Source organism: Carcharodon carcharias, chromosome 4 (assembly GCF_017639515.1).
Source record: "Carcharodon carcharias isolate sCarCar2 chromosome 4, sCarCar2.pri, whole genome shotgun sequence".
Classification (NCBI taxonomy): Eukaryota; Metazoa; Chordata; class Chondrichthyes; order Lamniformes; family Lamnidae; genus Carcharodon; species Carcharodon carcharias.
Window position 1 is genome coordinate 203677225 of NC_054470.1, and position 12500 is coordinate 203689724.

Genomic DNA, 12500 nt, shown 5'->3' on the forward strand with positions numbered 1-12500 from the left:
TTTGTTTATACTCATAGACGTTTACAGTACAGAAGGAGGCCATTCAGCCCATCGTGTCCACACCAGTCAACAGAATCTGACTATACTAATCCCATTTTCCAGCGCTTGGTCCATATCCCTGGGGGCTTTGGCAGCACAAGTGAATATCTAAATACTTCTTAAATGTTACCAGAGTTTCTGACTTAACCAGCTTTTCAGGCAGTGAGTTCCAGACTCCCCCCACCCTCTGGGTGAAAATATTTCTCCTCAACTCCCCTCTTAGCCTTCTACCTCCTACCTTAAATCTATGTCCTCTACTAATGGAAAAAGTACCTTCCTACCCACCCTATCTATGCCCCTCATAATCTTACACACCTCTATCAGGTCCTCTCTTGACCGTCGCTGCTCCAAGGAAAACAACCCCAGCCTATCCAATCTTTCCTCATAGCTCAGACCCTCCAGCCCAGGCAGCATCCTGGTGAATCTCCTCTGCACCCTCTCCAGTGTAATCACATCCTTCTTATAATGTGGTGACCAGAACTTCACACAGTACTCCGGCTGTGGCCTAACCAGCATTTTATACAGTTCCAGCATAACCTCCCTGCTCTTATATTCTATGTCTCACCTAATAAAGGCAAGTATCCCATATGCCTTCTTAACCACCTCATCTACCTGCCCTGCTACCTTCAGGGATCTGTGGATATGCACACTAAAGGTCCCTCTGATCTTCAGTACTTTCCAGGGTCCGACCATTCATAAAAACAAAAATAAAAACAAAAAACTGCGGATGCTGGAAATCCAAAACAAAACCAGAATTACCTGTAAAAACTCAGCAGGTCAGGCAGCATCGGTGGAGAAGAGCACACCACCGATGTTTCGAGTCCTCATGACCCTTCAGCAGAACTAAGTAAAAATAGGAAAGGGGTGAAATATAAACCAGCTTATATTTCACCCCTCTCCTATTTTTACTTAGTTCTGTTGAAGGGTCATGAGGACTCTTACCATTCATAGTGTAATCCCTTGCCTTGTTTGCCTTCCCCAAGTGCTTAACCTCACACTTTTCTGGGTTGAATTCCATTTGCCACTGCTCTGCCCAGCTGACCAGTCCATTGATATCCTCCTGCAGTTTACGACTATCCTCATCACTATTTACCACCCAAGCAATTTTCGTGTCATCCGCAAACTTCTTGATCACACCCCCTACATTTATGTACACCATAAACAGCAAGAGCCCCAGCACTGAGCCCTGTGGAACCCCACTGGAAACAGACTTCCAGTCACAGAAACATCCCTCTACCATCACCCTCTGCTTCCTGCCTCTCAGCCAATTTTGGATCCAAAGTGTCACTTTGCCTTGGATCCCTTGGGCTCTTACTTTCTTGTCCAGTCTGCCATGAGGGATCTTATCTAAATCCTTGCTAAAGTCCATGTAGACCACATCAAATGCATTACCCTCCTCTCATCAACACTCCTGGTTACCTCCTCAAAAAATTCAATCAAATTTGTCAAACACGACCTTCCCTTTAACAAATCCATGCTGACTATCCCTGATTAATCCTTGTCTCTCCAAGTGCAGATATATTCTGCCCCTCAGAATTCTTTCTAGTAACTTCCCCACCACCGAGGTTAGACTGACTGGCCTGTAATTTCTTGATCTATCCCCTCCTCCCTTTTTTAATAATGGGATAACGTTAGCAGTCCTCCAGTCCTCTGGCACCTCACCTGTGGCCAGAGAGGATTTGAAAATTACTACCAGGGCCCCTGATATCTCTTCCCTTGCCTCCCTCAACAGCCTGGGATACATCTCATCCGAGCCTGTGGATTTATCCACTTTTAAAGCCACTAAACCCGCTAGTACCTCCTCTCTCTCTATGTTAATTTCCTCTAATAGTTCACAGTCCTCCACCCTGATGTCTATACCTGCGTCGTCCTTTTCCATTGTGAAGACCGGTGCAAAGTATTCATTGAGGACTGTACCCACACCTTCCGGGTCCAAACACAGATTACCTCTATGGTCCCTAATTGGCCCTACTCCTTCCCTAGTTATTCTCTTGCTCTTTATATATTTAAATTAAACCTTTGGGTTTTCCTTTATTCTACTCACCAATGCTTTCTCATTCACTCTCTTAGCTTTCCTAATTTCCTTTATAAGTTCCCCTGTGCACTGTTTACACTCCTCTAGGGACTCTGCTGTATTGAGCCCTCCCTCCTGCATCATCTCTCCAGCCACACATTCACCTGCTCTATCCTTCTGTTCCTATACTCACTACTGCGTGGCACCGGGAGTAATCCAGAGATTACCACCTTTGAAGTCCTGCTTTCCAATTTCCTACCTAACTCCCTAAAGTCTACTTGCAGGACCTCATTTCTCTTTCTTCTTATGTCATTGGACCCAACAAGGACCACGACCTCTGGCTGTTCCCCCTCCCCCTTCAGAATGCCCTGCAGCCATTTCCTGACATCCTTGACCCTGGCACCCGGGAGGCAACCACCATCCTGGAGTCACGTCTATGGCCACAGAAGTGCCTTTCTACACCCCTCACTAATGAATCCCTTCCCACTATTGCCCTTCCACACTTCTTGCTCCGTCCCCCGAGCAGCTGGACCACCCACAGTGCCATGGCCTTGCATCTGATTGGCCTCCACAGAGGAACCGTCACTCTCACCGTTTTCCAAAAGCGGTTTGTGAGTGAGATGCACTCGGGCGATTCCCTCACTACCTGCCTTGTCCCCATCTTCTGTCTGGCGGTCACTCATTCCCTCTCTGCTTGCACTTCCTTAAGCTGCGGGGTGACCACATCCTGAAATGTGTTATCCACAACCCTCTCAGCCCTGTGAATACACCATATGTGGATATTACAGTGTGTGTCTACATTACAAAGTGTGTCTATATTACAATGTGTGTGGGTATTACACTGTGTGTGGATATTACAGTGTGTGTCTATATTATAGGTGTCTGTGGATATTACAGCATGAGTCTATATTACAGTGTGTGTCTACTTTGCAATGTGTGTGGATATGACAGTGTGTGTCTATACAACAGCATGTGTGGACATTACAATGTGTGGATATTGCAGTGTGTGTCGATATTATGGTGTGTGTTATATTACAATGTGTGTGGGCATTACCGTGTGTGTGGACATTACAGTGTGTGTCTGTACTACTGTGTGTGTATATTACAATGTGTGTCTACATGACAGTGTGCGGGGATATTACAGTGTGTGTATATTACAATGTGTGTCTACATGACAGTGTGCATGGATATTACAGTGTGTGGATATTACAGTGTGTGAGGCTATTACACTAGGAGTGGATATTACAGGGTGTTGATATTACAGTGTGTGCCTATATTACAATATGTGTCTATATTACATTGTGTGTGGATATTACAGTGTGTGTGGATATTACAGTGTGTGGATATTACAATCTGTGTCTATATTACAGGGTGTGTGGATATTACAGTGTATGTCTATATTACAGTTTATGTCTATATTACAATTTGCGTGGATATTACAGTGTGTGTGGATATTACAGTGTGTGTCTATATTACAGTGTGGATATTACAGTGTGTGGAAATTACATTGTGTGTGAATATTATAGTGTGTGAGGATATAACAGTATGTGTGGACATTACAAGGCATCAGAATATTACAGTGTGCGTGGATAGTTAAATGTGTGTGGATCTTATAGTATGCGAGGATATTACAATGTGCGTGGACATTACCATGTGTGTGATATTACAGTGTGTATCTATATTACAATGTGTGTCTATATTACAGTGTGCGTGGATATTACAGTGTTTGCGGATATTACAGTGTGCATGGATATTACACTGTGTGTGAATATTACAGTGTGTGAGTATATTACAGTGTGTGCGGATATTACGGTGTGTATGGATATTACAGTTTGTGTCCATATTACAGTCTGTGTCAATATTGCAGTGTTTGTGGATATTACAGTGTGTATATATGACAATGTGTGTGGATATTACAGTGTATAGATGTTACAGTGCATGTGGATATTACAGTCTGTGTCTATATTAAAATGTGTGTCTATATTACAGCATGTTTTTATATTTCAGTGAGTGTGGACGTTACAGTGTGTGGATATTACAGTGTGTGGATATTGCAGTGTGTGTCTATATTACAGTGTATGACTATATTACAATGTGTGTGGGTATTACAGTCTGTGTGGATATTACAGTGTGTGTCTATATTAAAGTGTGTACCTACATTACAGGTGTGTGTGGATATTACAGCATGAGTCTATATTGCAGTGTGTGTCTATATTACAATGTGTGTGGGTATTACCGTGTGTGTGAATATTACAGTCTGTGTCTATATTACATTGTGTGTGGATATTACAATGTGTGCCTATATTACAATGTGTGACTATATTGCAGTGTCTGTGGTTATTACATTGTGTGTCTATATTACAACGTGTGCAGGTATTACAGTTTGTGTGGATATTACAGTGTGCATCTATATTACAGTGTGTGTCAATATTACAGTGTGTTTGGACATCACAGTATGTGGATATTGCAGTGTGTGTCTATATTACAGTGTGTGTCTATATTACAATGTGTGTGGATATTACAGTCTGTCTATATTACAGTGTATGTTGATATTACACTGTGTTTCTATATTACAGTGTGTGTCCATATGATAGTGTCTGTAGATATTACAGTGTGTGTCAATATTACAATGTGTGTGGGTATTACAGTGTGCGAGGATATTACACTGGGATTGGATATTACAGTGTGTGTGGATATTACAATCTGTGTCTATATTATAGTGTATGTGTGGATATTACAGTGTGTGTCTATATTGCAATGTGTGTGGATATTACAGTGTGTGAATATTACTGTGTGAGGATATTACAGTACGTGTGAACATTACAGTGTGTCAGAATATTACAGTGTGTGTGGATTGTACAGTGCATGTGGATATTACAACATGCAAAGACATTACAATATGTATGGATATTACCGTGTGAGTGGATATTACAGTATGTGTCTATATCACAATGTGTGTCTATATTACAGTGTGCATGGATATTACATTGTGTGTGGATATTACAGTGTGTATGAATATTACAGTGTGTGAAGATATTACAGTATGTGTCTATATTACAGTGTGCGTGGATATTACAGTGTGCGTAGATAGTACAGTGTGTGTGCATATTACAGTGTTTGAGGATATTACAGTGTGTGGATATTACACTTGTGTGGATATTACAGTGTTTGAGGATATTACAGTTTGTGAGGATATTACAGTATGTGTGGACATTACAGTGTGTCAGAATATTACAGTGTGCATGGATAGTACAGTGTGTGTGCATATTACAGTGTGTGAGGATATTACAGTGTGTGAGTGTATTACAGTGTGTGCAGATATCACAGTGTGTATGGATATTACAGTGTGTCTATATTACAGTCTGTGTCTATATTACAGAGTGTGTGGATATTACAGCGTGTGTGGATATTACAGTGTTTGAGGATATTACACTGTGTGTGGATATTACAGTGTGTGAGGATATTACAGTGTTTGAGGATATTACAGTATGTGTGGACATCACAGTGTGTCAGAATATTACAGTGAACATGGATTGTACAGTGAGTGTGGATATTACAATGTGTGTGGATGTTACAGTGTGTAGCTATTACAGTGTGTATGGATATTACAGTGTGTGTCTATATTACAATGTGTGCCTAAATTACAGGTGTATGTGGATATTACAGCGTGTGTCTATATTACAGTGTGTGTCTATATTACACTGTGTGCCTATAATACAGGTGTATGTGGATATTACAGCATGTGTCTATATTACAGTGCGTGTGGACATTACAGTGTGTGGATATTGCAGTGTATGTCAATGTTACAATGTGTGTGGGTATTACAGTGTGTGTGGATATTGCAGCATGAGTCTATGTTGCAGTGTGTGTCTATATTACAATGTGTGTGGGTATTACCGTGTGTATGGACATTACAGTGTATGTGGATATTACAGTGTGTGTGGATATTACAGTGTGTGTCTATATTACAATGTGTGTCTATATTACAATGTGTGTCTATATTAGAGTGTGTGTGGATATTACAGTGTGTGTGGATATTAAAGTGTGTGTCTACATTACAATGTGCGTGGATATTACAGTCTGGATATTACAGTCTGTGTCTATATTAGAGTGTGCCTGGATATTACAGTGTGTGTGGATATTACAGTGTGTGTTGATATTACAGTATGTGTGGACATTACAGTGTGTGAGGATATTACAGTATGCATGGATATTACCGTGTGTGTGGATATTACCGTGTGTGAGGATATTACAATGTGTGGGGATATTACGGTATGTGTAGATATTATAGTGTGTGTCAATGTTACAGCCTGTGTCTATATTACAATGTGTGTGGATATTACAGTGTGCGAGGATATTACAATGTGCATGGTTATTACTCTGTGTGTGGATATTACGGTGTGTGTCTATATTACAAAGTGTGTCTATATTACAATGTGTGTGGGCATTTCAGTGTGCGTGAATATTGCAGTGTGTTTGGACATACAGTGTTTGAGGATATTACAGTGTGCGTGGATATTACAGTGTGTGTGGATATTACATTGTGTAAGGATATTACTGTGTTTCTCTACAATAGTGTGTGTGGATATTACAGTTTGTGTGGATATTATAGTGTGTGTGGATATTACAGTGGGTCTATTTTAAAATCCATTTCTATTTTACAGTGTGTGTGGATATTACAATGTGTGTCTATATGACAATGTGTGTGGATATGGCAGTGTATGTGGATGCTACAGTATGTGTCTATATTACATTGTGTGTCTATATTACTGTGTGTGGATATTACAGTGTGTGTGTGGATATTACAATGTACGTGGATATGGCAGTGTGTGTGGATATTACCGTGCGTGAGTATATTACAGTGTGCATGGATATTACAGTGTTTGAGGATATCACAGTGACTGTGGACATTACAGTGTGTGGATATTGCAGTGTGTGTCTATATTACAGTGTATGTCTATAGTACATTGTGTGTGGGTATTACAGTGTGTGTGTCTACATTACAGTGTGTGTCTATTACAGCGTGTGTGGATACTACAGTGTGTGTGGATATTACAGCGTGAGTCTATATTGCAGTGTGTGTCTATATTACAATGTGTGTGGGTATTACCATGTGTGGACATTATCATGTGTGTCTATATTTCAGTGTGTGTGGATATTACAGTGTGTGTCTATTTTACAATCTGTCCATGTTACAATCTGTGTCTATATTACAGAGTGTGTCTATATGACAATGAGTGTAAATATTACAGTGTGTGTGGATATTACAGTGTGTGTCTACATTATAATGTGTGTCTATATTGCAGTGTGTGTGGATATTACAGTGTGCGTGGATATTACAGTGTGTGAGGATATTTCAGTGTGTGTATGGATATTATGGTGTGTGTGGATATTACAGTGTGTGAGGATATTACACTGTGAGTGGATATTACAATGTGTGTGGATATTACAGTGTGCGTGGATATTACAGTGTGTGTGGATATTACAGTGTGTGTGGATATTACAGTGTGTCTGGATATTGGTATGTGTCTATATTACAATCTGTGTCTATATTACAGTGTGTTTGGATATTACAGTGTGTCACAATGACAACGTGTGTGGACATTACAGTGTGTCGATATTATAGTCTATGTCTATATTACAATGTGTGTCTATATTGCAGTTTGAGTGGACATTACAATGTGTGTCTATATTATAATCTGTGTCTATATTACAGTATGTGTGGATTTTACAGTGTGTGCGGATATTACAGTGTTTCTATATTATATTCTGTGTCCATATTACAGTATGTGTGGATTTTGCAGTGTTTTAGTATGACAATTTGTGTGGATATTACAGTGTGTGTGAATATTAGAGTGTCTACATTACAGTGTGTGTCTATATTACAGTGTGTGTCTATATTACAGTGTGTGTGGATATTACACTGTGTATGGATATTGCCGTGTGTGAGGATATTACACTTTGAGTGGATATTACAGTGTGTCTGGATATTACAATGTGTGTCTATATTACAATATTATGGTGTGTGTGGATATTACAGTGTGCGTGGATATTACAGTGTGTGTGGATATTACAGGGTGTATGGATATTACAGTGTTTGTCTATATTAGAGACTGTGTCTAGATTACAGTGTGCGTGGATATTACAGTGTGTCTATTTTGCAATGTGTGTGGATATTACTGTGTGTGTCTATATTACAATGTGTCTATATTACAGTGTGTGTGGATATTACAGTGTGCGAGGATATTGCAGTGTGTGAGTATATTACAGCGTGTGCAGATATTACAGTATGTGAGGATATTGTAGTGTGTGTCCATATTACAGTGAGTGTGGACATTACAGTGTGTGGATATTGCAGTGTTTTCCTATAGTATAGTGTATGTCTATATAACAATGTGTGTGGGTATTACAGTGCATGCAGATATTACCCTGTGTGAGGATATTGTAGTGTGTGTCCATATTACAGTGAGTGTGGACATTACAGTGTGTGGATATTGCAGTGTTTTCCTATAGTACAGTGTATGTCTATATAACAATGTGTGTGGGTATTACAGTGTGTGAGGATATTACAGTGGGTGTCTATATGACAATGTGTGAGAATATTACAGCGTGCATAAATATTACAGTGTGCAAGGATATTACAGTGTGTGTGGATATTACAGTATGTGTCTATATTATAGTGTGTGTGTGGATATTACAGTGTGTGTCTATATTACACTTTACATCTACATGACAATGTGCATGGATACTACAGTGTGTGGATATTACAGTGTGTGTCTATATTGCAATATGTGTGGATATAACAGTGTGTGGATATTACAGTGTGTGGATATTACAGTGTGTCTATATTACAGTGTGCATGGATATTACAGTGTGTGTGGATATTACAGTGTGTGAATATTACTGTGTGTGAGGATATTACAGTACATGTGGACATTACAGTGTGTCAGAAGATTACAGTGTGCGTGGATTGTACAGTGCGTGTGGATATTACAATATGCAAGGACACTACAATATGTGTGGATATTACCGTGTGAGTGGATATTACAGTATGTGTCTATATCACAATGTGTGTCTATATTACAGTGTGAATGGATATTACATTGTGTGTGGATATTACAGTGTGTATGAATATTACAGTGTGTGAGGATATTACAGTGTGCATAGATAGTACAGTGTGTGTGGATATTACACTTGTGTGGATATTACAGTGTTTGAGGATATTACAGTGTGTGAGGATATTACAGTATGTGTGGACATTACAGTGTGTCAGAATATTACAGTGTGCATGGGTAGTACAGTGTGTGCATATTACAGTGTGTGAGGATATTATAGTGTGTGAGTGTATTACAGTGTGTGCAGATATCACAGTGTGTATGGATATTACAGTGTGTCTATATTAGTCTGTGTCTATATTACATTGTGTATGGATATTACAGTGTGTGTCTATATTACAATGAATGTCTATATTACAGTGTGTGAGGATATTACAGTGTGTGTGGATATTACAGTGTTTGAGGATATCACAGTGCGTGGATATTACACTGTATGTGGATATTACAGTGTGTGAGGATATTACAGTGTGTGAGGATATTACAGTGTGTCAGAATATTACAGTGAACATGGATTGTACAGTGCATGTGGATATTACAATGTGTGTGGATGTTACAGTGTGTAGATATTAAAGTGTGTATGGATATTACAGTGTGTGTCTATATTACAGTGTGTGTGGACATTACAGTGTGTGTGGAAATTACAGTGTGTGTCTATGTTACAGTGTGTGTATATTAAACTCTGTGTGGATATTACAGTGTGTGTGGATTTTACAGTGTGTCTATATTACAATGTGTGTCTTTATTACAGTGTGTGTATATTAAACTGTTTTGGATATTACAGTGTGTGTCTATATTACAGTGTATGGATATTAAACTGTGTGTGGATATTACAGTGTGTGTGTATATTAAACTGTGTGTGGATATTACAGTGTGTGTGGATATTACAGTGTATATGGAAATTACAGTGTATGTGGAAATTACAGTGTGTGTGGATATTACATTGTGTGTGGATTTTACTGTGTATGTGGAAATTACAGTGTGTGTCTATATTATAGTGTGTGTCTATATTACAGTGTGTGTATATTAAACTGTGTGTGGATATTACAGTGTGTGTGGATTTTACATTGTGTGTGGATTTTACTGTGTATGTGGAAATTACAGTGTGTGTCTATATTATAGTGTGTGTCTATATTACAGTGTGTGTATATTAAACTGTGTGTGGATATTACAGTGTGTGTGGATTTTACAGTGTGTCTATATTACAATGTGTGTCTATATTACAGTATGTATATATTAAACTGTTTTGGATATTACAATGTGTGTGGATATTATAGTGTGTATGGATATTACAGTGAATGTGGAAATTACAGTGTATGTGGAAATTACAGTGTGTGTGGATATTACTGTGTATGTGGAAATTACAGTGTGTGTCCATATTACAGTGTATGTATATTAAACTGTGTGTGGATATTACAGTGTGTGAGGATATTACAGTGTGTGTCTATATTAAAGTGTGTGTCTATATTACAGTGTGTGTATATTACAGTGTGTGTGGAAATTACAGTGTGTGTCTATACTACAGTGTGTGTATATTAAACTGTTTTGGATATTAGAGTGTGTGTGGATATTAGTGTGTGTGGATGTTACAGTGTGTGTGGATATTACAGTGTGTGTGGATATTACTGTGTGTGGATGTTACAGTGTGTGTGGATGTTACAGTGCGTGTGGATGTTACAGTGTGTGTGGATAGTAAACTGTGTGTGGATATTACAGTGTGTGTGGATATTAAACTGTGTGTGGATATTACAGTGTGTGTGGATATTACTGTGTGTGGATGTTACAGTGTGTGTGGATGTTACAGTGTGTGTGGATGTTACAGTGCGTGTGGATGTTACAGTGTGTGTGGATATTACAGTGTGTGAGGATATTACAGTGTGTGTCTATATTAAAGTGTGTGTCTATATTACAGTGTGTGTATATTACAGTGTGTGTGGAAATTACAGTGTGTGTCTATACTACAGTGTGTGTATATTAAACTGTTTTGGATATTAGAGTGTGTGTGGATATTAGTGTGTGTGGATGTTACAGTGCGTGTGGATGTTACAGTGTGTGTGGATATTACAGTGTGTGTGGATATTTCAGTGTGTGTGGATGTTACAGTGTGTGTGGATATTAAACTGTGTGTGGATATTACAGTGTGTGTGGATATTACAGTGTGTGTGGATATTACAGTGTGTGTGGATGTTACAGTGTGTGTGGATATTAAACTGTGTGTGGATATTACAGTGTGTGTGGAGAGGGTGGATTTTGTCCTGTTTTTAGCTGAATCTTTTCTCCCCCAGTCCTATTTGAGGAAAGATGGGTTTATAATTACCCAGTTGCCACTTGCTCTGACGTTCGTGGATTTCTGGGCGTTAGTTTATGATCTGAGCTGCGTATCCGTGGTAACCATGAGCCGGCTGCAGGATCTCGACCAGGTGAGGCTGGGAATTTCAATGCAACAGGTTCACACTTGCTTTCACCTGCCCTTGGGGTGGGGCTCAGTCCAGTGGCAGCATGGGTCACTCCTGGGGGCAGGGGTCACTCCTGGGGGCACAGCTCACTCTGAGGATATAGATCAAATTGGAGCACATGAATTGAACCCACAGCCCATCTACAGCTGCCTGTACTTAGGCCCAACCTTCCCCAGGTACACGTTCCCTCTACGGCTGGGTCAATGATCTGGAACCCCAGGCATTGCTGTGACTCCCAGTTTGTGCCAGCAAATAGCAGGACGCCTGGGTCAGCGACATTCCAGGACTGTCCTGGAGTCACCTGGAATGGAAGATAAACTCCAGCATCTTAGAATATGGAGTAAAATTTCCAAATTTACCACTGGTACCCAATTCAGAGCAGACCCATGGAACCAAGTGACCTCGTCCTACTCCCAATTCGTATATAACTTGCAGGAGGGGCAAACAGTGAGAATGACACAAATTGCCTGTAATGTGACATTGACAGGATAGCAGAATGGGAAGGCCAGTGGCAGATGGAGAAATATTTTGGCAGAAGTGGTTGGGAGAGGCAAGTTTTTTTTATTTGTTCATGGAATGTGGGCATCACTGGCTAGGCCAGCATTTATTGCCCATCCCTAATTGCCCTTGTTCAGAGGGCATTAAGAGTCAGCTATGTTACTGTGGGACTGGAGTCACCTGTGGGCCAGACCAGTTAAGGAAGGCAGATTTCCTTCCCTAAAGGACATTAGTGAAATTAAGAACTTAGTGACTTAATGTTACAATTCTAAAGAGTGTGCAGGAGCAGAGGGACCTGGGGGTATGTGTGCATGGAGCTTTGAAGGTGACAGGACATATTGAGAGTGGCGAGCAAAACATATGGGATCTTGGCTTCATGAA

General features: G+C 39.8%; 1 protein-coding gene across 1 annotated transcript in view; it reads left to right on the forward strand.

Moving 5' to 3' along the window:
* LOC121276842 (receptor-type tyrosine-protein phosphatase kappa-like) overlaps positions 1-12500 on the forward strand; it is a 62486-nt gene that overhangs the window by 33650 nt on the left and 16336 nt on the right. Inside the window, exon 6 of the mRNA XM_041185385.1 lies at positions 11451-11585. Within this exon, the coding sequence (XP_041041319.1) occupies positions 11451-11585 (135 nt within the window). The remainder of the gene's footprint in view (positions 1-11450; positions 11586-12500) is intronic.